This window comes from Vanessa atalanta, chromosome 14 (genome assembly GCF_905147765.1).
Source record: "Vanessa atalanta chromosome 14, ilVanAtal1.2, whole genome shotgun sequence".
Classification (NCBI taxonomy): Eukaryota; Metazoa; Arthropoda; class Insecta; order Lepidoptera; family Nymphalidae; genus Vanessa; species Vanessa atalanta.
This window is the reverse complement of record NC_061884.1, coordinates 7010871-7033656: the sequence shown is the minus strand read 5'-3', so window position 1 is coordinate 7033656 and position 22786 is coordinate 7010871. Positions and strand designations below refer to the sequence as shown.

Genomic DNA, 22786 nt, shown 5'->3' with positions numbered 1-22786 from the left:
ATATTTCAGACTAGGTGACGACGGAGATTTGGAAAGTGTCATTGTTTGGAAATTCAATTATTAAGTATATATTGCTATGAAACTTTTTAAATGACAAATTGTGAGGATTTTTATTTTTATCGAAGAAAATGCATCTCCTCCTTTTTGCCTCCTTATTTATCCTCAACATTGTGATAACTGTAATGTGTCCGTAAAAAATATTATATAGGTAATTTAATTTTTATCATTAAGCTATATTTAACACTAGATATAAGACGCCACGAGAACAAATTGTAAATAATATTTTAAGAATTTATATAAATTAAGAATTTTAAGCAACTTAATTTTTTTTTTTATTTTAAATTAAAAACCTTTTTACGAAACAACATATTTATTTAAAATACATAAAATACACGCTTTCGAAGAAATCAAATCACATCACACATAAAAACAAACATGAATTCAAAATTCGTTGTAAAGAAATTACTTAAATAAATAATAACAAAGGATGTATAAAACATGTAAAAATATTGCAATACTGTCATGATTTGTTCGTAGTTAAATTAAACTTGTACAAAGTCGACCTTACCTCGATTATAATAAGGTTCAAATTATAATTGATTTATGATTATATATTTAAGCTTTCTCAGCGGTGGGAAGTTTTTCTAAAACATTCCTTAAGTACTCTATGGCATTATCTAATATTTGTACTTCACATTTCTTTAGTAGTTTTATATTATTCCTGTAAAAAAACACAAAAATTAAAATACAAAATCAATCAAAGCAATGGAATTTATACTACTATACTAAAGCTTAAGCTCTGAGATAAAGTCTCAGTCTTTTTCAAATTTAAATTAACAAATAGAAATAACCATTTTATTTTAAGAGTTTCAAGCTTTATGTTTGAATTTAAACCACAGTTAATGTATCTATGTAACAATGGACTACGGGATGATTGGAAGGACCGCAGCTGGCACCTCTTTATTTTAAAGAACAAGTTAGTGTAATAAATTAAGAACAACACAAGTCTTGCTGCGCATTTAATAACGACTTGTTGTATATTCGACCGAATTTCGGAGTTACAGTTAAATAGGTAAAGCGCTAAACAAAGTGCTCATAATTCAATATCAGCATATGTATATTTGACCATTAGGCTTGTACGAGCAATTTGGAGTCATTTCGGTCGAGTCAGTTCGGAATGAAAAGATCGGCAATTTCTCTGTCGTATCAAGTATCTGATAGAACTGGAGAGAAATTAGGCGCAGAACATTGACGACCTTTTTTAGGGGGCGTAACACAAAGTAGGTGGAATATAGTCTATTACAATAGCAATCTAGGCAGAGGACGACGTTTAATAAGTTATCAGAATCGAAATGAATATATGTACCTATGCAAGGAGGTATCGGCGTCCCCGGCGTCCCCGGCGTCCTTATACGCGGCTCTGACGAGGCGGCAGCGCGTGAGCAGGTAGGCGTAGGCGCGCGCGTCCACGGCCGCGCCGGCGCCGCCCGCCGACACCAGCTCGCCCGGCACGCTCTGCCCCGACCACTCCGTCAGCTCCTCTGGAAATCGAACGTGAAAAATATACGATTCATTCATTTATAATTGATACCTTTAATTGGTTATTTATTGTGCTCAAGATATTGTGTAAGAGTGGTTTTTTTTTACAAATTTTGCCTGTGTTAGGGAGGTATTCTTATAAATCATAAAATAATCTCTTGCTTGAAAACATGAAAAATGTATCTAAACTATGATTTCTGATTACACGCACTCTATATTCTTTAATACGGAAAGTTAATAAAGTAAACAATCATTTCACTATTAATTTATTGTGGGGTCCCCACATGCAATTAACCTACAATTTTTCGATCTATACTAATATTACAAAAGAGAAAGTCTATTTGTTACTCCTTCACCGAACCACTGCACCGATTTTGATGAAATTTGGAATGAATTAATCTTGAACCCAAAGGAAGAACATAGACTTATTATATCTAACACCTTAACCACCCCTTAGTCGCTGCCAGGTCGCTGGCGACAACTATTACAAAATGAAAAGATTTCTGGAATAAACGTATCTATTTCAAACCCACCTTGATTCATATTAAATATCCTTATAAACGCTAGTAACTCCGCACTTATTGGATTCGAGGTTTTGTATAAGTTATAGTGCGTTATTCCAGCGAGACCAAGTTTCGTTAGGAGGCCCAACTTTGCCTCTCGAAGAGGATCACTGGAGCTAACGCCAAGGGCGAGTGACAAGCTGTCGTGTTGATTTTTCGGATAGACAAATCTGAAAAAAAGGAAGACAAATGCTTTCGGAACGAGATACCTTAACTCAACAGTGGGATAAAAAAGCCGCTGGGGTTGGTTATGATTAAGTAATATAAAGATTCTAAAAATATTTTGTTATAAATAAAAAAATATACAAACTTAATTAACATTGAAGCCTTAAAAAACAAATGTCCCACAGTAGGCATCAATCAAATAATTTATTTTTAATGTAACGTGACATTTGCTGCAGCTAGCAGCTGTTCGTAAGACCCATATAAATTTAAAAGTTACACATAATAACTTATAACTATTAAATTAAAACTACTTAAACATATTGTAGATTAGAAAAAGATTCAAAACACATTTCAAACGTTTCGGATTCAATGCAAAATATCAGTTTATATTTTGTTATTTATTTTTAAATTATAATTTTTAATTAACTTGGTGGTAGGACTTTGTGCAAACCTGTCAGGATAGATACCACCCACTCATCAGATATTCTGCCTCCAAACAGCAATACTTACTATTATTGCGTTGCAGTTTGAAAGTGTTGATTTATTAGTTGATTAGGCACACGGGACATAACATCTTAGCTGCCAAGATTGGAGGCGAATCGGTTTCATATAAGGAATGGTTATTATTTCCTACAACGCCAAAGTCTATGGGTGGTGGTGACCACTTACCATTAGGTGGTCCATTTTTCCGTCCACGTATCTATTACATATTTTGTTTTTTTAAATATGTAACAAAAATCACATCAATCTAAATAAGATATTATTTACAAAAAACTGAAAAAAAAAAACAATCTAGAAATACTTTAAAAAGTCCAAATAAGAACATTATTAAATTCATCTCGTACATTCCGATGAGAAATTCATCGTTAGTAAAACCTATATAGTGGTCTTCCTGTATAATTCAACCTATAGTGAAATATCTATGCGCTGACTCAGTCAAGCAGCTCTAAACCTTCTCCATAACAGGAGATAGTTGTTTAAGAATGTTTCTGCTTAGGAAATTCCTTTTTAATAGCATTTGAATTTTTCATACACTAATACTGTTCATTCTATTGAGTGTAACACTTTATACTTTTATTGTAAACCACAAAGATACAATCAATCATAAATACAATCTTTAAAATAATTTACTATTACATTGCACCTCATTACGAACCAAACTATATCATGAGTAAGATGAAACAAATGAAAATAAAGATATAAAATTAAAAAGAAAAGCGGTTTTATAAACGTTTAAGCCGAGCATTTTACAGATCGTAATGACTTAATTATACACACTCCGTTTAACTCTGCCCGCATATAATTGATCCGAATTTTTTTGCACGTTTTGACGTAACCGCGCGTAACTCAAACTTATATCACACGTGCGTTACGTAATAAATGTTGTTTACGTCGGCTGATTTATGTTTTTTGTTTACTTAGCAATTGTATGATTTGTTAAACAAGCAATTGTTTTATAAACGGATACACTTAACGTGTTATAATATAATCTGTGGACCGTGTTTATACTTTTTCTATTTAATTGGGCATTGTCTTTTTAATAATGATTGATCGGGATCATCACAGAATGACATATTGAATTTGTAAACCTAATAAATGTCCATATAATTCGTGACAGAATAGATATCTTCAGCGTTTTTTCTTCATTTAGGATAGGAAGGCAAACGGATGAATAGGCGACCAGGTAGCAGTAGGTATTGTTAGTTATATTTATTATTGCATGCATCTAATGCCCCGCCAACTACTAGGACTAAGAAAAACTTGCATCTGTAATAGGCGCCATTTTATATTACTCAGTAGAGGTTAAGGAATCCAGTAAAAGTTCTTTTTTTTAATTGTAGTACATATTTGCTGAAAAATATCGAATTAAAAATTCCATATTTAAATAGCGCGCGAAAACGCTACTTTGACAATACGGCGCCGCAATGTGGTCGGTGACGTCACGTGCCTGTATTGTAATCTGTGGCACATATCACACTCACAGTACACAGCTCTTTCAAGATTTAATTTCCGACATAGCCTTATATATCTTGATGAACATATATATAGACGAATAGCACGAAGCTGAAATAACAAAATAAAAAGAGTTGCCCCAGTTACTCACAGAAATCATTTATGACAACCATAAATTACAGTTAGTTATTCATTATTAAAACGAACTATTCGAAGACATTTACGAACGATATAAAAACCAAATTAATGCAAATATAAAAAAAGCAACAATATTAACCCATTGTGAAGGAACAGGTCGGCGTTCGGTCTCGCTCCGTAAAATATGAAGATCTGATCGTCAGGCTGGAAGTCGCGCAGCGCGTAACACTCGCCACGATTCAACTCCTTGTTGTAATCGGTCGTTATCTGTAATGTTACAAATGTAATTTTATGACAACTATTACGGTACCATTAGTGATGATGATGATCCTGAGCAATTTCCGAGACCCAAGTAACTTAAACACGGATGTTCTCTGTCTCTCTCTGATTCACACACACATTTAAAATCCAATGTTACATTAGTAATCTGATACGACTGGCGAGAGTTCAGGAGCATGATAGACGGCATCACGCGGTTTTCTAAAGTAAGGCAACACTGTCAACTTATAACCTTCGGGCTGCTGCTGATACTTCATTGATAGAAAGACTTGAGTTATATTTCACATGAACAAAGCGCGATCTGAATCCTAAACCTTGTGAATTGCAGCGGTAAAGCTCACCAGACTAATGAAATTGTCAAAAGTTTGAATACTACCTATAAATTGATTATCAGAATAATAAGATCAGAGATCAAATTCTAGAATTATCATAATTGAAATTAAACTGGGTGGATAATACAGAGATGGCCCAGTGATTAGAACGCTTGCATCTTAACCAATGATTTCGGGTTCAAACCCAGGCAGGTACCACTGAATTTTCATGTGCTTAATTTGTGTTTATAATTCATCTCGTGCTCGGCGGTGAAAGAAAACATCGTGAGGAAACCAGCATGTGTCCAATTTCAACGAAATTATATTCCGCCAACCTGCATTGGAGTAGCGTGGTGGAATATGCTCCAAACCTTCTTCTCAAAGGGAGAGGAGGCCTTTAGCCCAGCACTGGGAAATTTACAGGCTGCTAATGTAAAAACAAAAAAGTTTTATAATTATAAATTATAAGCAATAGATATCGATAAATATATATTTCATGATACCCTTGCCATAAGGTTTTTAATTTAAAAACATATATGACAAATCCTGTTTAGTTGTCAGCGTGCCTTGCCTACAGACTACTAATTAAAAAAAAAAAAAAAACTTAAAAAATAAAATAAAAACTAGATGCTAAGCGAAGATTGATGCGTCAAAATGTGAAAGTATGATAGACAAACTTACTTTCACATTTATAATATAAATATTGCGTTGAATTATAAAAAAAAAACACCAATTAAATGTAATTATCAACCGTAAATCAAATTGTTAAGTTACGAAGATTTAAATGTTATAAAGAACGTTCAATTGTTTCTTTTTTAAATGAATCGAAATTCTTCAACGCTATTAGCACATTTTATGAAGTGTAATTAGAAATATATGTTTATGTACCCACATTTTTTAGTCGAGTAAACTTTATTAAGTCAATTCTAACGTACTAATAATATGTAAAATTTATCATACATATACATAAGTAAGCAGGACATAAAACTACGAAACTGGGATTTTAAAAAAAATATATAATAATAAATAATTGCCATCCAAGCGTCGCTGGTAGTAATATAATGCCGGCTGATATGCAGTTGGAAAATTTGTGTAGGCGACTAGTTGTAGCTTACGCCTTCGCGCGCGTTTTAGGTCTTATGGTTTTAGGTATAAAAAAGCTTACACTTGCTTTTTTTATTCCGGCTTGGAGTTCAAGCTTGCTTTATATAAAATTTCATGAAATTCGGTTTAGTGGTTTGGACGTGAAGGAGCAATAGACAGTCTTTTTTGCAATTAATTAGTATACATAAGTATAGAAAGTGTAGACTGTGTGTTAGTAAGCGTACCTGTGTAATTTATGGAAAACATTTACATTGGTGGAAATTAGTAACTACTGGTTTTTTAAAATATTATTTACGTTTCTATTAGTTCTCTATTTATTTCTTGCCACATTAAAAAATATAATTTACTTTTAAATTATTTTATTTTATTCGATCGATAATTTAGAATTTATAATTTTCAATTGTTTTTTATTTACACCTGTATATTATAATTTAAAAAAAAAGTACCTTCCCATGTTCATGATTGCACATGTCCCAAAGAGGTATAAAGGCTGTAGTGGGTCGATCTTCAAGTTGAATATTATTCAGTCTCGTCATGACCGTAGACACCGCCCACCTGTCGGATTAATTACAACTGTAATGATTGATAATGTATATATAATGTAATATATATATGAGAAAAACTTATAATAATTATCAATAACTTATTCTGATCTACAAAAATGGCACATTGTTGCGTTTCGCCAAGTTATAGAAGTAAAAATGTTCTATTTGGAAAAATAAGGTAATAAATAAAAACAATTTATCTTTAAAAGATAACTTAGATGACGTTCACTTAAGCAAATGTGCGTAATGCATAAGTGTATTAACAATATGAAAAGATAAAAGATTTGAACAAACATTTCCTCAAGAATATAATAGAGTTCGTCTTTAGATGATTAACAAAAAGAGAGCTTGTTAGGTAAACAAAATGAATCAAAACAATAAACTATTGTGGGTTTCTTCTAACTTTTACTTTTCTCAAGGAAATACTCTTACATACTGCTCTGTGGTTACGTAAGAAGGTGTGTGTTAAAGGGATACGAACTTGTAGTAAATTTAAACAAAGAACTTTAAATTCGAACTGACAACTATTATAATTTTTTTTCAAACATATAATTTACATTTAACATAACATATAAGCCAGAATTATAAAAAAATTACCAAGGAAACTAGACCAGTATGCGCGCAAATACAAGTAAGTCCCTTCTCATAACCCGACGGGACGGCAAATACGATACTAGCCATAAGAGTTCAGGCGTGAGATTAAAGTAATGACGTGATAATCAAGAAATAAAACCTCAAAAATGTATACTGGTACGATTCGTGATGTACACCTAGGGCTCGTGGATCTGCAATCTTTTAAGCCAGCCACTAACCCAACGAGGTTGACACTTTCTTATGTACATTATATAACAGCCGGTATAATTTACGCTGATAAGTAGACCGTCAAATACAATTCTTTAAACGATTAAATCACATAGCATTATAGAAAATGGATTCATAAAGTATTACATAAGACTAATAACAATTTATCTCCAACATCAAATTGAATGTGGTTAGAAATTCTTTGCATATTTAATTTGTATAATAATAAGAAATACGGTATTTGAATAACAAATTCCATTTTAGTTTCATCATGAACATTTTCAAGGGAATTCACGTAGACATTTAACATGGCATTATTGAAGCTGATACATAGCTGTATTTTTAATTTAATTTTTATGTTGTTAATATAGCAGGCAGACTGGCAACTGTGCTAAGTGGTAACCCCGCCCATAAAGTAATTTTAATCATATCTTGTATTGTCAACGCTCCAACCTTTAAGAAATAAGATTGTATGACCCCAGTTACAATGCCTCACAAGTTTTGCTATTTGGAAGGAAATATGTGATGTTTAATGATCTACCCAGACGGTAATTATTATATATATATGTATGGTTATATATTTATACGTTACTAGCTAGCCTACCCGAGTTAACCAAAAGTGACACTTTGCAGATTAAATGTTAAACTTTGTCACAAATGGATAAAACACTAATGACGCCATAGCATGGTTTTGTTATATATCGATCTCACTAAGTGTGCTACACACTTGTACAATACGGCCGTCTTAAAACGTAATAGTGTCTCCAACATATACCTAGCCTTCCAAATTCAAATTAAGAACTCAGGTATAATCAAAGTAAAAAGAACTTATAACATATTCTTTTTGTTGAGTTATGTTACTTTTTATTGAATTACTTTTAATGTTCTTCTGCTTTTTTTAAAACGATATTTACTTGTATTATAAAATAATGACTATTCAACAATATGTTTGTGATTAAAGCTGGTTCGGCGTTGATTTGAACTTAAGATTACACTTACAACATAAAATCTTGGTAATTTTTTTTTATTTCTTGCTATTAGTAGTGTTTATATCAATAAATACATATGCATCTTACATATAATTTACACACTAATTTTGGTCCGCGGTTTCGCACGCGTATTACGGTTGCGGTCGTAAGTTTTAAGTTTAAAAAAATAATGTGTGCTGCATTGTTGTTTAAGCTTGCTTCGTACCTAATTAGGTATAATTATTAAATAAAATTTTATCGAATTCGGTTAAGTGATTTAGCCGTGTAAGAATATCAAACAGACAGAATTACTTACATTTTTTGGATTTTGATATAATGATGTATTTAACGGTATAAACATAGTTATATTAGAAGGTAAAATATATGTATATGCTCTCTTATTCGACATTATGTGATGTAGTGCTGTAGTTTACTCAGAAAAGTAAGAGTGTGAGAAATTATGCAAACAATGACCTGTAAAGGCGATTCAGATGAGATCGAGTGTGGATTTCATTACGAGAGGTTATAATACGTAATAAAAACTGAGTAATTAATATAGCAATAAATTTTTCTTTTACTATTTAATACATGGTTGTTTGTATCAAGAAACTGATCATTAGGCGCAGTGATTTCGACACGAACAACATTAAGAAGCTAATGAACATTCGATGTGTTTTTAAAGAAAGTACGCGATTCTCATTAGCAACATAAAGCATTACGAATCTTAACCAAAGATTATGGGTTTATACCCGAGCATGACCCTGAATTTTCTTGTGTTTAGCTGCGAAGGAAATCGTCGTGTGGAAACCTGGATTTGATGGATAAAAATCTGTCACATATGTATCCACCAATCCGCATCGGAGCGGCGTAGTAAAATACGCTCTTAACTTTCTCCTTAAACTGATTCATAATTCAGCAGTGGAAAACATACCTTTACATAACATAAAATTATTTTATAATACAAAATAATTATAAGTTCATGGAACTGATTGTTAGAATAGAACGCCTATTTAGTAAGTAGCAATAACATTTCTCTGTTTTAAGATTGATGTAAAGATATATTTCATCTTAATCTATTATGAAACAAATACAAAACTACTTTAAGCTTTTTTATTTAAATGCTAAATCTGTAAGTTTGTCGCATATTAAACACAAAGTAAACAGTTGAAATAACATAAGCAGGACATGCGACTACACGATTTGAACCCGTTTTACTTTAAAATAACATTTCCTATAAATTGAACCGCTTCAGTCTTGAAAGTAAATAAGCGCTAAGATGTCGGTAAGTATATACAAAGAAATATCTCGAGAAAATAGTTTAAGAGAAACAGCATGGAGCAGGCGAGCGTGAAAATTGTAATTATAAGTTTGTTATCGACCCGGCACCTCGGAAGTTGATCGAAAGGTTTCGTAATATTTTTTTAGCATAAGAAATATATTTTATAAACAATTTCCCGTGTCCGTTGTTCTATCGATTTGATTTAACTAACCTGAAAACATTTTAAACGTAATAGGAGAATAGAGGAAAATACATCGTAGTCATTATTTATATAAAAAACGCAGCTTGATATATGTATATTGTCTTCATTAAAAATTCTCACACTCGACTTAGTATGGTATCAAACAAAACATTATATTATTATAAAAAGAAATAGAAAATTCGAATACTAGAATAAATATCGCTAACGAATGAGAGTTAAGCATATATAAAAACTATAGTGATATATCATTATTTAATTATAGATTCGCGAATAATGATAATTCTAGACGACGAGCATTCCGCATGGGAGGCGGCGCGTGCGCACATTCCGTTTCACATACATAATAGTATGATCAGTGATCAGCATCTTCGCGAATGGAAATTACATCGTAATCTTTTATGATATATACCTAGATTACTTCCATAACGGAGTTTCACAAACGACACGACGTATTCTGGTCTGTTTAAAAATAAACTGTGGGTCAAATCATTTTTTGTTTTAACCACAGTTTAAAAGAATTGGTGGTTTTTAGCTGTTATAAACTCCTACGTTTGCGCCATACTACTTCAAATAATTAAAAAATATGTATTTGTTCTTTGGCAATACAATAACATTTAATTATTATGGGCGTATTTATGGTCTACCTCCATAGTAACTCTTAATAAGAATACCCTTTAAAATAAAAACAATGACGATGCATACCTATAAAATTAAATTATAACTTTTATTACCTTATGAATATTGTATAGGTTTTATAGATCGTCTGCCATTTATTTAAAAAAAAAAATAGTTAGCGGTCAACATCCCCTATATTCTATTGTGACGAAAATAAATATTAGCAATTCCTTAAAACACCAATGCGCCACCAACCTTGGGAATTATGACGTTATGTCCCATGTGCATGTGTTTATGCTTGTTTACTGGTCTTTTGGAATGTGTTTATAGTGTAACCTATCCAAACAAACCTATAAAAGAATTTTATATATTAAAATATTTATTTATGCTGATAAGAAAATTATCAAAACCACCACACGTCATATTTGAAATGTTATTTATCCTTTCAAGACTTATAAAATATTAATAAAGAATATTATATAAAAAATCGTAACTCATCTGTTTCTCTCATTATGCAATTCATTATTAAGCTAAGTCATGTTTTAAAATAAAACATTAAAAATATATTTGAATTAGAAAACAGTTACATAAAGAAAAGTATAGCACTCCTCTATATTATCAAATATAACGAATCTACAAAAAAATTGTTTGAATGAATCAAATAAATAAATTCACATAAAAAAACCACTGATTTAATAAGGTAACAAGAATTATATAGTAATGTTTATATTTTTTTTGTTTATTGGCCTAATAATTAATTATTTATAAACAATTATAGAGCAGTACGTTTTTAAAACCCCATTCGTCAGATTTGAAAACAATTCTTTCAAAACAATAAGCGCGTAAGTACGGTTTCGAGTTCTTCAAAGACGATGAAGCTTGATCGCCACTCTTACGCACCGTACTGTCGCGCGCGAACGTGTCGAGTCACTTTCACGTTCGAAATTTAAAAAAAAGGGGGAAACTCGCACGAGAAATCTTGCATTTATCACCACTAATCAACCAGTAACATAATTGGCTCCAAGCCGCCGAGCCTTATCGGAGTGTTTACAAATAAATTATGTCGAATTAAAAGTTCGATTAAACGTGTGCTGTCTAAGACTATTCTAGTGCATGAGTGTAAACGATAAGAACTTTTTACGTTATCTCTTTTTCTTCCTTCTGTGATTTCTTCCCTTTAATTTTCGTACATAAATTACAAGTGTTTGCAGTCATTTGCATATAAATATATTAAATATTATTGTCGTGAAGTGTGATAGCTCTGTGTACCTTGATCGTGCGGAGACGTTTTTATTAGATTTTGTTTGCTAGTGTAATATGGGTTGTATTTGGAAGGTTACGATGCCCTTGTTAAGTACGTTAGCCGCTTTGGTGATTATCGTGCACTCTGCCGAAGAAAACTACGAACAAAACTACAGACAGATAAGACCTAGAGCTTTGGATTTAACTCAAACGAACTACGACCAGGTAAATTTGAGTAATATATATTTGATCGATACATAAAAAGCGAACGGCTGTCAACCGATTTTCTTTTATAGTTTGGGACATTAGTGGTTTGGATACAAAAAAATGGAAACGACACACAATTTTGCATATTTCTTCTTAAATTTTCTAATGATTTTTTGTAAATTTTCAGCCATTAGACGAATTTTGTTAAGTATAAATAAATGCGACAGTAAAGGGTATTATTAGTTGTTGTTTTAATAAAAATAATATTGTTAATTACTTGGGTTACTAAGAAGCATCGCCAACCTAGGGCTAGTGACTGTTTAGGCCAAATGGCAAGGGATAACAAAATGCTTCTGCCAATTTTGAAAGAAAAAACTATCTATATTTCTACCGATCAATAAGGCTGTGTGGGGTAGTAACGATTGCAATCGTTTCTCATACGAATTAACTTTGGATTGGGTGATAAAAAGAGACCTAATTTAAGCATGCATGATGGAATTAACAATGTCAATTGGGTTAGGAATGCCGAAAGATTCCCGTATAGTTCTGCTGTTGTTGATTTAAAGTATATAGTTATCTTTAGAAAGAACGTATGACGTTTGTTTTTGATTTATTACTAATACTTGAAATGACACGCAAGATATCATGCAATTAGTTCATAAATCACATCTAATTTAGCGGGAATTTGTAAAACGACTAACTTTCTTCACTTTTTATATACTATATATGTCACTAAATAAAACTCGCGTTTGATGAATACTTCAATGTGAAACCGGAGTCGATCTTAATTTCTACAAAGTTCGACTTCAATAATCGTGTTTGAGATTTTAAAAGGTAATACAAAAATCCTAAAACAAACCACACTAGTTAACAATGGAAAATTTAATTTGTACTAGTCTTTTTAAGCATCGACATTTACTTGGTTTAATGGTTTTGTAAACAGATTAGCCGTGAAATTTTCGAAAATGTTTGTTTAAGTGAAGTTACGTAACTGTATATTTTATAGTTCCGGTATCTTAAGAAAACAATCTACAATTTTATCCGCAAATACAAGACGGTAGGGAAATTACATGGTTAATACAAAACTCTCTCAACTCTACAAGAAAGAGCATAAATAACATAGAGCTAAGCACCAAAGACATTTAAATTGAATGGATAATGTAATTTCAGTTTGAAAATACATTTTAAATAATATATTAATTTTATAATCTTTTCGATCAGAATGTTCTTGTGTGTCTTTAATTTTATTTAAGCTTGCATTCTGTTAAATTATCTTTACTTTTTTTCATTAAACTAAAGACAAAAATTACCAACCAATGCATTTAAGAAAAATGTATAAGGATTATTGGTATACAAGTATTGTTATTTCAATATTTACACTACCTAATTTGTAATTTTTGGAGATTTTTCGAGTCCCGAAAATAATTTATTAGGTATAGTATTAAATACCCCCGTTTTCTTAAAATGAAATAATCAAAATATGAATATAATTTGATTAAAGAAAGAAAAAAATCATAAAATCGGTTCGCAGTAACAATATCGCGTAACAAATGAAAAAAATAACCTGCCTTTTAAATAGGCTAAAAACAGGGCAATAATATATATAAGGAAAACTGGGACAATCTTACTTCCATCTAAAAACTGGTTGTAGTATCAGATACTGTTTCCTTTTAAAGCATAGGTGGAGTTGTTGGGTTTGACAGTAATGAATTTATTAACCTAACTTCGGCACAAGACCATGTAGACCTATCTACATTTTTGCGATTTTAGTAGAAAGTTGAAAATTTGATTACTTGCTTCAATATCATATCTTGAAATAATCATTTAATACATTAAAATCTTTATAGGTTTACATGTTAGTAACGAAAACATTTATTTTTTAATATAATAGGCGTAAATATACGTATGAATCGCTATTTTTGTAATTATACTTGTCTATATTGTAACGGTAAAAAGGCACACCGTGAGCAGTATTTTTTTATAACGAACTAAATTATTAATCAAGCTACCTTCTGAAGTTGCAACAAATTTAATATTTAAGCTGTTACTTATATGATTTTAATATAGATATAATTTCAATTACCATGGTTGGTAATTTGTTTCTTAATCTAGATAGCGAGATTCGAGCGAGAGATAATCATTACAATCGTGCCTTGATCGGCAGTAAAAAAAAATATCGCGAGAAAATATTAAATAAATCAGATGAAATTCTGCTACATGTATATATCCATAACAGGCTATATATATATGTGTACGTAGTAATATTGGGCAAGGAGCATGTACACATTACGTTACTTACGATAGAAATTTTATTCATGGGATACGAAAAACAATAAAATACAGTACGCACTACGCATTAATTATACATAAAATATTTCTAATTTCCTTAATCAATAGACTTTAGATAAATATTAATAGTTTATTCGTTTTATTCTGAGAACAACAAAACGCGGAACTTCAAATCGTTTACAAAACCGGAAAAGTATCGATATTATGTTTATTGGCATAAAATTTACTAAACAAGCACTAGTCGACTGAAAACCGGTATGTTCGCTTTCGACTTTCCTCGAGCATTATGACATCTGTTTTGTAACCACTTTCGTCGGTGAGATAATCGGTGTGATTTTCGAGTCTGCGGTCAACTTGTAATTGACATAGTTTATTATTTTTCAATTGATCTTTTTAATGACTATTGGATGTCAGCAGATATGGGCATTAAGCATATCTGTTGAAATGTTGATAATTTCTCATGCCACTAATATATTATAATCAAGTTCAAGCAAGTAAAACAAAAGATTTTTTATATTATGCTTTAATATCCGTTTATCGTTTGCTTGTGGGTGGTAGAATTTTGTCGCATGTGTCATATAAGAATGACTTTAAAGGTTCGTTAGTCGTAATATAAAACCGTTTGATTAAAATAATACTGAAATTATATATATTAATCGTTAAATACCAGGTATACCTTGAAAGCTCCAGAGAAATAACAAGAAATTTCCGTAATATTTTGCTAGTTGATACTTATCAAATACTAGCTGTCTCCGCGACTTCGTGCGCGTTTGAATTTAATAAAAAAAACGTAGCTTTATTATTATTTTACATATAATTCTAAAATAAAAGTAGCCTAAGTTACTCTTTACTATATCAGCTATCGGCCAGTGAAAGTTTCATCAAAATCGGTCCTGCCATTCCAGAGATTAGCCGGAACAGACAGACATACAGACAAAAATTGCAAAAAATGTTATTTAGGTGTATGTACCGTGTATACATACATATGCATTTAGTAAAACGCGGTTATTTTAATATTACAAACAGACACTCCAATTTTATTATATGTATAGATATAGATGATCGTGTACTGCTGCTTCTAGAAAGACGGGAAACAAACAATATTGAAATTGTTTATTATATGAAGCAAATCCTTTCGCTGTGTTGTGAGTAGCGTATTGTCACTTTTACAAGCATTTAGCGGATATTTTTTTTAACAATTAGCAAACAATGTGTACAATATGTAGAGCATGTAGCGTTGCAATGGGTTGTCTCTTTATGAAACATCTGATTAGAAAAAGACAAACGTTATATTACCCGTTGATAATCCGTTCATATTATTATGAACAAATTTATACAAATTATATCCCTAACTAAAAATAACTAAAAAATTAACTTGTTAAATTGTATAATAATAAAGTATAATAATATGTTTGTCTTAAATTTCAGTCATGGAGGGCTATAGAAGTAGAACCAGAAACGACACCACTATCGACAGTTAACCAAGGACATTGGGATGATGAAGGTTCTAATCAACCAATGAGACGAAGAAGACGTAAACGGAAGCGACGTCCGCAACAATCTCTAGAAGACATTACACCACAAGAAGGTACCTCTTATCGAGAAGCATCTCAAGCTCATCAAGAAGACGTGATAGAAATGCCAAGAAGACGCCGAAAGAAAGCTGACTATCAAGATTCTAAGGATCGTAATCGACCTACTCATTGGAGCGACGAAGGACTAGAAAGGCCATTACGAAGACGTGGTCAAAGAAGAAAAAGGCCACCGCTAGAAACATGGCCAGAATTAAGCGAATTTAATGGATTTAGACCAGTCGAGCAACCTGATAGTAGTGAGGAAATTTTACACGAAAAAGAAACTCGAATTGACAGCAATATAGACAATAGTCGTAATGAGGACAGGGATGAGAATGAAAAAATCGAGTCTAATATAGAGATTGATGATCAAAGTGAAGCGCAATTTGTTGAAGTAACAACTCAAATAAATCATATAAAAAATAATTTAAAATATGAAGCCATTTCACACAAAGATGGACCGCGTTCGGTAAACTTTATGAAAGCCACAAAACCAAACACAACTTTAAAAGCAACGAATGAAAAAAATATAGAGAAATTAAGTACTGTAGATAACAATGTGGAAATACCAAAGGTAAAAAACCCTTTCCTGTCTTTAATTTATCTATAAATTTTTTAAAAATAATAATTATACTTCTAATACAAAAAGATTCACATTTTAAAATATTTAACAAACTTTATTTACATTGTGATATAATTAATCAAAAGATATATTAAGGAACTTGTCACAATATAATTAATTAGTTTAGAAAAAATATAGCATAGGATTATTTCGATGATTCTTGGAACGACATTAAATATCAGTGGGCAAGAGAACAACTTCAAAGGATCTTACTATTCCCTGTATGAAGAAGATCTAGTGGTACAATAAGTTTTAGTAATTAAATTAAATTTGCTAACACAGTATTCGTAGCTAAATTTTAACCTCCTAAATTTTTTTACATATTTTTTGACCACTACTAACTTTTGTTTTCATTTTTCTAACCTTGTATGTTTAATATTTCACAGAAGTCATGATAAGTACTTTTTTTCTATAACATTTTTGTAATTTTTGTAGTAAAATAGATAAAGTGTTAAAACTGTTTTTTTTTCTTGGATATACAAAAATTTATAAAAAATAAATCTAATATATATTAACTTAAAAAGTACTCTATATATTTTCAGGAAAACGGACCATTAGATCCTTATACACTAAAGGACATTCTTAGGAAATCAAACGGAAAAAGTTTAAGCGAAATATTGCAACAAAACAATTTATCTTTAGCCGATTTACTTCATGGTAAAGAAAAAGCAATATCTGTTCTACAACGAAAAGATGTAATTGATGGCCAAGACGCAAGTTCAATTAAAAGTCAAACTATGTTTGTGAACAGTAATATAAAATCTGTAGATCCAGCTGAAAAGATGTCTGAGTCAGAAGATCAAGAAAAAACATTATATAACCTAAGCCTTGAAGTTAAAGAAAATATAGAAACAACTACAGATTGCTCCACCAATACTGAAAGTGTTACTTTTAGTAATACAGAAAGTTCTGAAAATTCAGAAACGTTATTAGTAGAGAGTACTACAAAATCCTTATTACGACGTCGATTCCCCATAGGTGTTCGAAGAAAATTACGAATGAGACCAGCATTAAACAATACTTATAAAGGACAGTTAAGTCGAGATTTAATTACGCTAACCTCATTAAAATACAAAAACAGCAAAACTTTAACAAAGTCAAAAGAATGGAAAGATGTATTGCCTGCAATGACGAGGAGAGGTCAAACTATGACAGAGCCTAATATTAAAATTATAGAAAATAATTCTAATATTGTTGTGAAATTGACAACCACCACGATTACACCTGAGGAAACAACTACAGAACAAATATTCGAAACTACTACTGATCCTTCTGATGCATTTATAAATACAGAAATATCATTTTTTACTGACAATGAAAAAATTGAAAGTTTAGAGTCTGCTGACACTAAAGGATTAAATTTCAAAACAGAAACGCCTTCCCCAACGACAGTTGTAAATCAAGATTATAATGAAGATAAAGTCATAGTTACTGAAAAGCCTGTAATTGTACCTATACTACGACCTCAAGTCAATTCCTCCGAATTGAGAAGGCAAGCTTACAGCAATAGATTAAAAAGGAAACGTCTTAAACAAAAGATTTCAACTACTGTATCACCTGAATTAAACCACCACCACAAGGAACCAGCTGATCAAGGATTAAAAAATATTTATGGTACAGCCAATTATATTTCAACTAATGAGTTTATTTCTAAAACACAGACAAGAACGACAAATTATGACCAGGAAGACGATTTTTCAACTTTAGAGGATTTCATGACTACTGAAGCTTCAAATACTATGAACGACATTACTAAATCTACAAGAATACCCCAAAGAAACCATAGATTAACGACATCAACAACGCAAGCTCCAGCCACTACTGGAGAAACTGCTAAATATGAAATAGATGAAATTCTCAGTGATAATCTAGGTAAGTACTTGGTTCAGACTGTAAAAATGTTAGAGTTAAATATGACACTTTAGAATTTACAATTATTAATTAAATAAGTAGTACTTTAAAGTTTCATACTGAATTTTTTGCATTCACTTGTCAATTATTTACATGCGTAATGTTTCTTACATATGGCAAACATTAACTGTGGTTTTTAAATACGAAATTTAAATTATAATTATTTGTATGATATAATGTTTAATTAATATTTCATATAATGTTATATGAAATATTAATTTAACATTATTAATACATTTTTAAATATTCATTACAGCTAGTGCAAGACTTTCAAAAATACTTAAAGAGAGGAATATGACTTTGAGAGAGTTAGTGGAACATAGAGAAAGGGGCTCTAGTCATATACATTTGGCAGATATATTTCACAATACATCGAAAGAACCTAATCCGCCAGAACCATTTTTGTCGAAGTCGCTTATAGAACCGATTTCGAAGGAAACATATCCTCTTAGAGCTCTGTTAGAAGCAAATTCATACGATCCTAAAACTACGACTTTTGAACCCAATCTAAATGCAACAAACAATTTAAACATTCCAGTAGTGATGGATTTCGGTAACAATGTCAATGAAAACGGTGAAAATATGGGTATCATATCGCTGTTTAAAAATTTTAGTCGAATAGATAGTGAAGGACAAAGTCTGTACGATGATAGGAAAAAAGTATTTGAAACCAATTCAGATGATGCCGATGTTTCGAATCACGAGGCAACGAGAGAAGGTCGTCTATTAAACTCTGAAAAAGATTTAATAACATGGAATGACTTAATAACTCTAATGCAACAGAGTCATCAAAACGAAAATCTTGGAGTAAATAAACATTCAAGAGATGGTAAGTGAATGCAATGGATAGTATATTATTAATGATTAATAAGTATTTGACTATTAATTAAAAAATATCTTAAATTTCAGATCTGGCTATATCTGACACATTGAAAAAAAATAATTTGGAAAATGAAATTGATGGTGACAGCTTAACAGTATTAGAAGATATACAAAAATTAAAAGACTTTGATAGCCGAATAACATCTGATGAATTATTAGAAATGAAATTATTCGAAAATGTTGAATTAACACAAACACCTAGTGCAACAAGTACAGTTTCTAATAATACCAAATCAGTAACTGTAGCTACAGCAAGTATAATTGGATTAGTTCTCATTCTCTTTTTATTAACATATGCTATTCTGAAATGGAAGCAACAAAATAAAATGTTCCAAAAGAAACATGCTAAAGAAGAAGAGTGCGTACCAACTCCTATTTTTGAAAATCGAAAAGGTCACAAAATCAATAGCAGTACTCGTAGTAAGAGTCCTATGATTTCTTCAAACGTATATGCTATTGATTCAATTGATACTCGTGCTAGAAGTGAATCACCTGAATATATGTGGGACACTTTAAGAAAGCCATTTCAATAGATTTAGCAGAATTTTAGTTAATGTTTAGACTGAATTTAAACATAATTCTTAATATTTATTAAATTTGTTTACTAGTGACCTGACAACAGTTAAAGTTACATTTATATCTGTGCTTAAAATAATTTTTTAGAACTATTTGGTCATTAAAATTAAATTATTATTACTTGATATACATGTTTCTTAGTATATTATATATAATTTTTACTAGATTTCAGTATTATGTGGCAAGTGCAATTGTCTTTAATTTTAAGATAATTGATGTAAGTTTTGAAGTTTAACTAATAAATTTTAAAGAAGAAATTTGGTTTAATTATTCTAAAGTATATCTTAAATTTATCAAATAGTACATAAAGAAAAATTAAGAATAATTTCGTATGCTACCTCTTACCTGTAGTTTTCGAAAGTAAATATTTCTTTTAAATTATTTAGAACTGGTAAATCCAAAGTATGAATTTTATTATAAAAGTAAGCATATTGCCTCGCAATACTATTGTACAATTTTAATGATGACTCAAGAACAGGTGAAGGCTGAAAATAATAGAAGAAATTATAATAAATTATCAATTAAACATAAAATTATGATTTAATACTTGCGATTACAGTACCCGAAGCTCGGCCAATTCTTCCGATGTAAAATACAGCACTGTAGAATATTTCTCTGGTAAAAACTCTATATATGGTTTCCAAAATGAGTCTGAAATAATATTAATGCATATATCAATTTATTTGAAATTTTAGAATTAAAAGTTATATTTATAAAATATTCACTATCTTACTTTTAGATAAATTTTTCATTTAGAGAAACAGTTTTTTTTAGAAAAATTGTTTTCCAATTGTAGAAGTAAAGATAAACAAACCCCATTTTTACATATTCCAGGGGATTTGCGAGTTCTACTATATTATGTTCTAGTAACATTTGTTTTGTTTATCTTTATTCATAATAGAATACTATTTCACTTAAATACTTCCTTTCACTTTAATTCTAAAGTTCCAATAATGAATTCATAATAATTGCTTTTTATAGTTAGAACTTAATTTTTATATACAACATTTTGCATTATCAGTAGTAAATTTTGCATTAGTAGTAGTTTATGTAATGTGATTAATATTACCTGGGTTACTCTTTTCAAGAAGTAAAAACAAAGCTAAAGTAATATTTGGCATATTTTGAAGAAGAGGATCAATTTTAATGAATGTAGAAAGCTCTGAATCTCTTGCATCCTTTTCACTCATAATGACTTTATGTGGCACAGTCAATATTAGAGATCCTTCTGTAAATTCTTTGGTTGCTTTCAAACCAAGTTCATAGCCATCAAAATCGCATATATCAACACCTAAAATAAAATTGATTTAAATAAAGAAGAAATATTATAGATTGTGCCGCTATAAATATTTGTGATTTTAATAATTACCATCGAATTGCGCTCCATTATCGTGTAACCAACTGACATACTTTTCTAAATATAATTTTCTCTGGCTTTGTTCATTTTTTGTCAATGGTGCTTCAATATTAATAATTTCCTTGATAATTGCTTCTATTTGTAAATGATGCTCCCAACTCTTGGTTACAGTACCCGTAGCTTGAAATATGCTTGTTAATTTAAGTACTTTATCTACTAAATTCGAAAGTTCTTTTCGCTTTTGTTGAATAAATTTATTGCCTTCCTTTTGATTTCGCTTTTTCGACATTTGTTTAGATTGCAGTTTTCGACCCATTATTATTAGTTATTTAATTCACTACTTCACTATTAATATATATATTATAATTTAAGTAAAATGAATAAATCTGAATTGAAAACGTGGGAAAACGAATTAAACTATAAATAGTAAGTAAATGTTTCTATGAAAAATGACACTACGTCAACAATGAGACGTTGACAACTGACGTCTACGGTCTCAGGCTGACATTAGTGCTAAATTAATCGAATTAAATCATTCGAATGATCATTCGAGCAAACATTTCTTTGGAGATTTCGATGGTGAAGTAGTGAGACTTGTCAAAAAACTCGATTGAAAAAGAAAAATAAACTGCACGAAATCTTTAATATTATTAAGTGTGCAAATAAGTACTTAAACTGTATGACTATGCCATTCATGATTATTTAATTATCATTTGTACGTGAAGTTTAAAAAAATATATATTTTCTAAATACGTTTGATTTGTAAAATCGTAAACTCTGTTTAGTTTCATATATTTCTAAAATATGGAATATCTAATATTTAATTTATGAGTATCATAAACATTTTTCATTGATGACCTTGACAAATAATGTTTAAGATTGATGATGCAACAATTACGCTTCATTCAAAAATTACCTTAAAACATGATGTCGAATAAAAGTATTAATTTTTTTCGCGAAAAAGATAATTTTAATATTTTTTATATTTCAAACTTGACATTTGCAAAATAATCTGTTACTAAAAGTTTTTTAATCAAGCGCCTCCGTAATACCGCACCGATATTAGGCAATTTAATTTATTTTAATTTCAATTTGGTTTAGCATACATTTATTTACATAAAGCAGCGGCTATTTTAGTAATCCAGTGACCACTTCCCGCAACGCCCTTCCAGGTAAATCGAACGAGGATTTAGAACGGGAAGTCCAAAAATTGGAAAAGTTTAAAGATAGCCGGCAAAGCATCAGCAACATAAATGTTCATCAAAATTGTCTGGTGTCATAATTTTCTAATTCATGATCTTTATTTAATTTTCAATTCTCCTCATAACATATCCGTTATCTAGTCCAATCATAATTAGTTTTTAGACTATGTCTTCAATTAACTTCGTTTATCAATCATCAGCTTCGTGAATGTGTGACAAAAAAAAAAACAAAAATTGCATGACAGCTATACAATGGTAGCAATATTTTTTAAAAATAATAATATAAGAAGCCATAAATAAGATTAGGCAGTTTACATGTTTCTTTGATCACGCATTATAAAATTAACTTTTAAATTTCAAAAAAGGAATTACCAAATTTTCAGAGTTTTACTACTGAATAAATTTTCAAATATTTTTATAAATCTCGCTCCGATTATACAACAAAAGAGAATACAAAATCAA

At 30.5% G+C, this 22786-nt stretch overlaps 2 protein-coding genes across 2 annotated transcripts; one reads left to right on the top strand and one right to left on the bottom strand.

Annotated features, from left to right (window-relative positions):
* Positions 1-400: 400 nt before the first annotated feature.
* On the bottom strand, positions 401-21587 carry LOC125068817 (actin-histidine N-methyltransferase). The gene is made up of 9 exons (XM_047678136.1): positions 21135-21587; positions 20835-21056; positions 20328-20416; positions 20111-20250; positions 6499-6607; positions 4498-4625; positions 2073-2272; positions 1367-1541; positions 401-721 (listed from the first exon to the last, which is right to left on the bottom strand). The coding sequence occupies exons 1-9, from the start codon at positions 21436-21438 to the stop codon at positions 616-618; spliced, it is 1473 nt and encodes a 490-aa protein (XP_047534092.1). The 5' UTR covers positions 21439-21587; the 3' UTR covers positions 401-615.
* Positions 11438-19790, top strand: LOC125068816. Its single transcript, XM_047678135.1, has 5 exons — positions 11438-11929; positions 15629-16348; positions 16939-18268; positions 18564-19136; positions 19217-19790. Exons 1-5 carry the CDS (start codon positions 11780-11782, stop codon positions 19720-19722), a joined length of 3279 nt encoding a protein of 1092 aa, XP_047534091.1. The 5' UTR covers positions 11438-11779; the 3' UTR covers positions 19723-19790.
* Positions 21588-22786: the final 1199 nt, after the last annotated feature.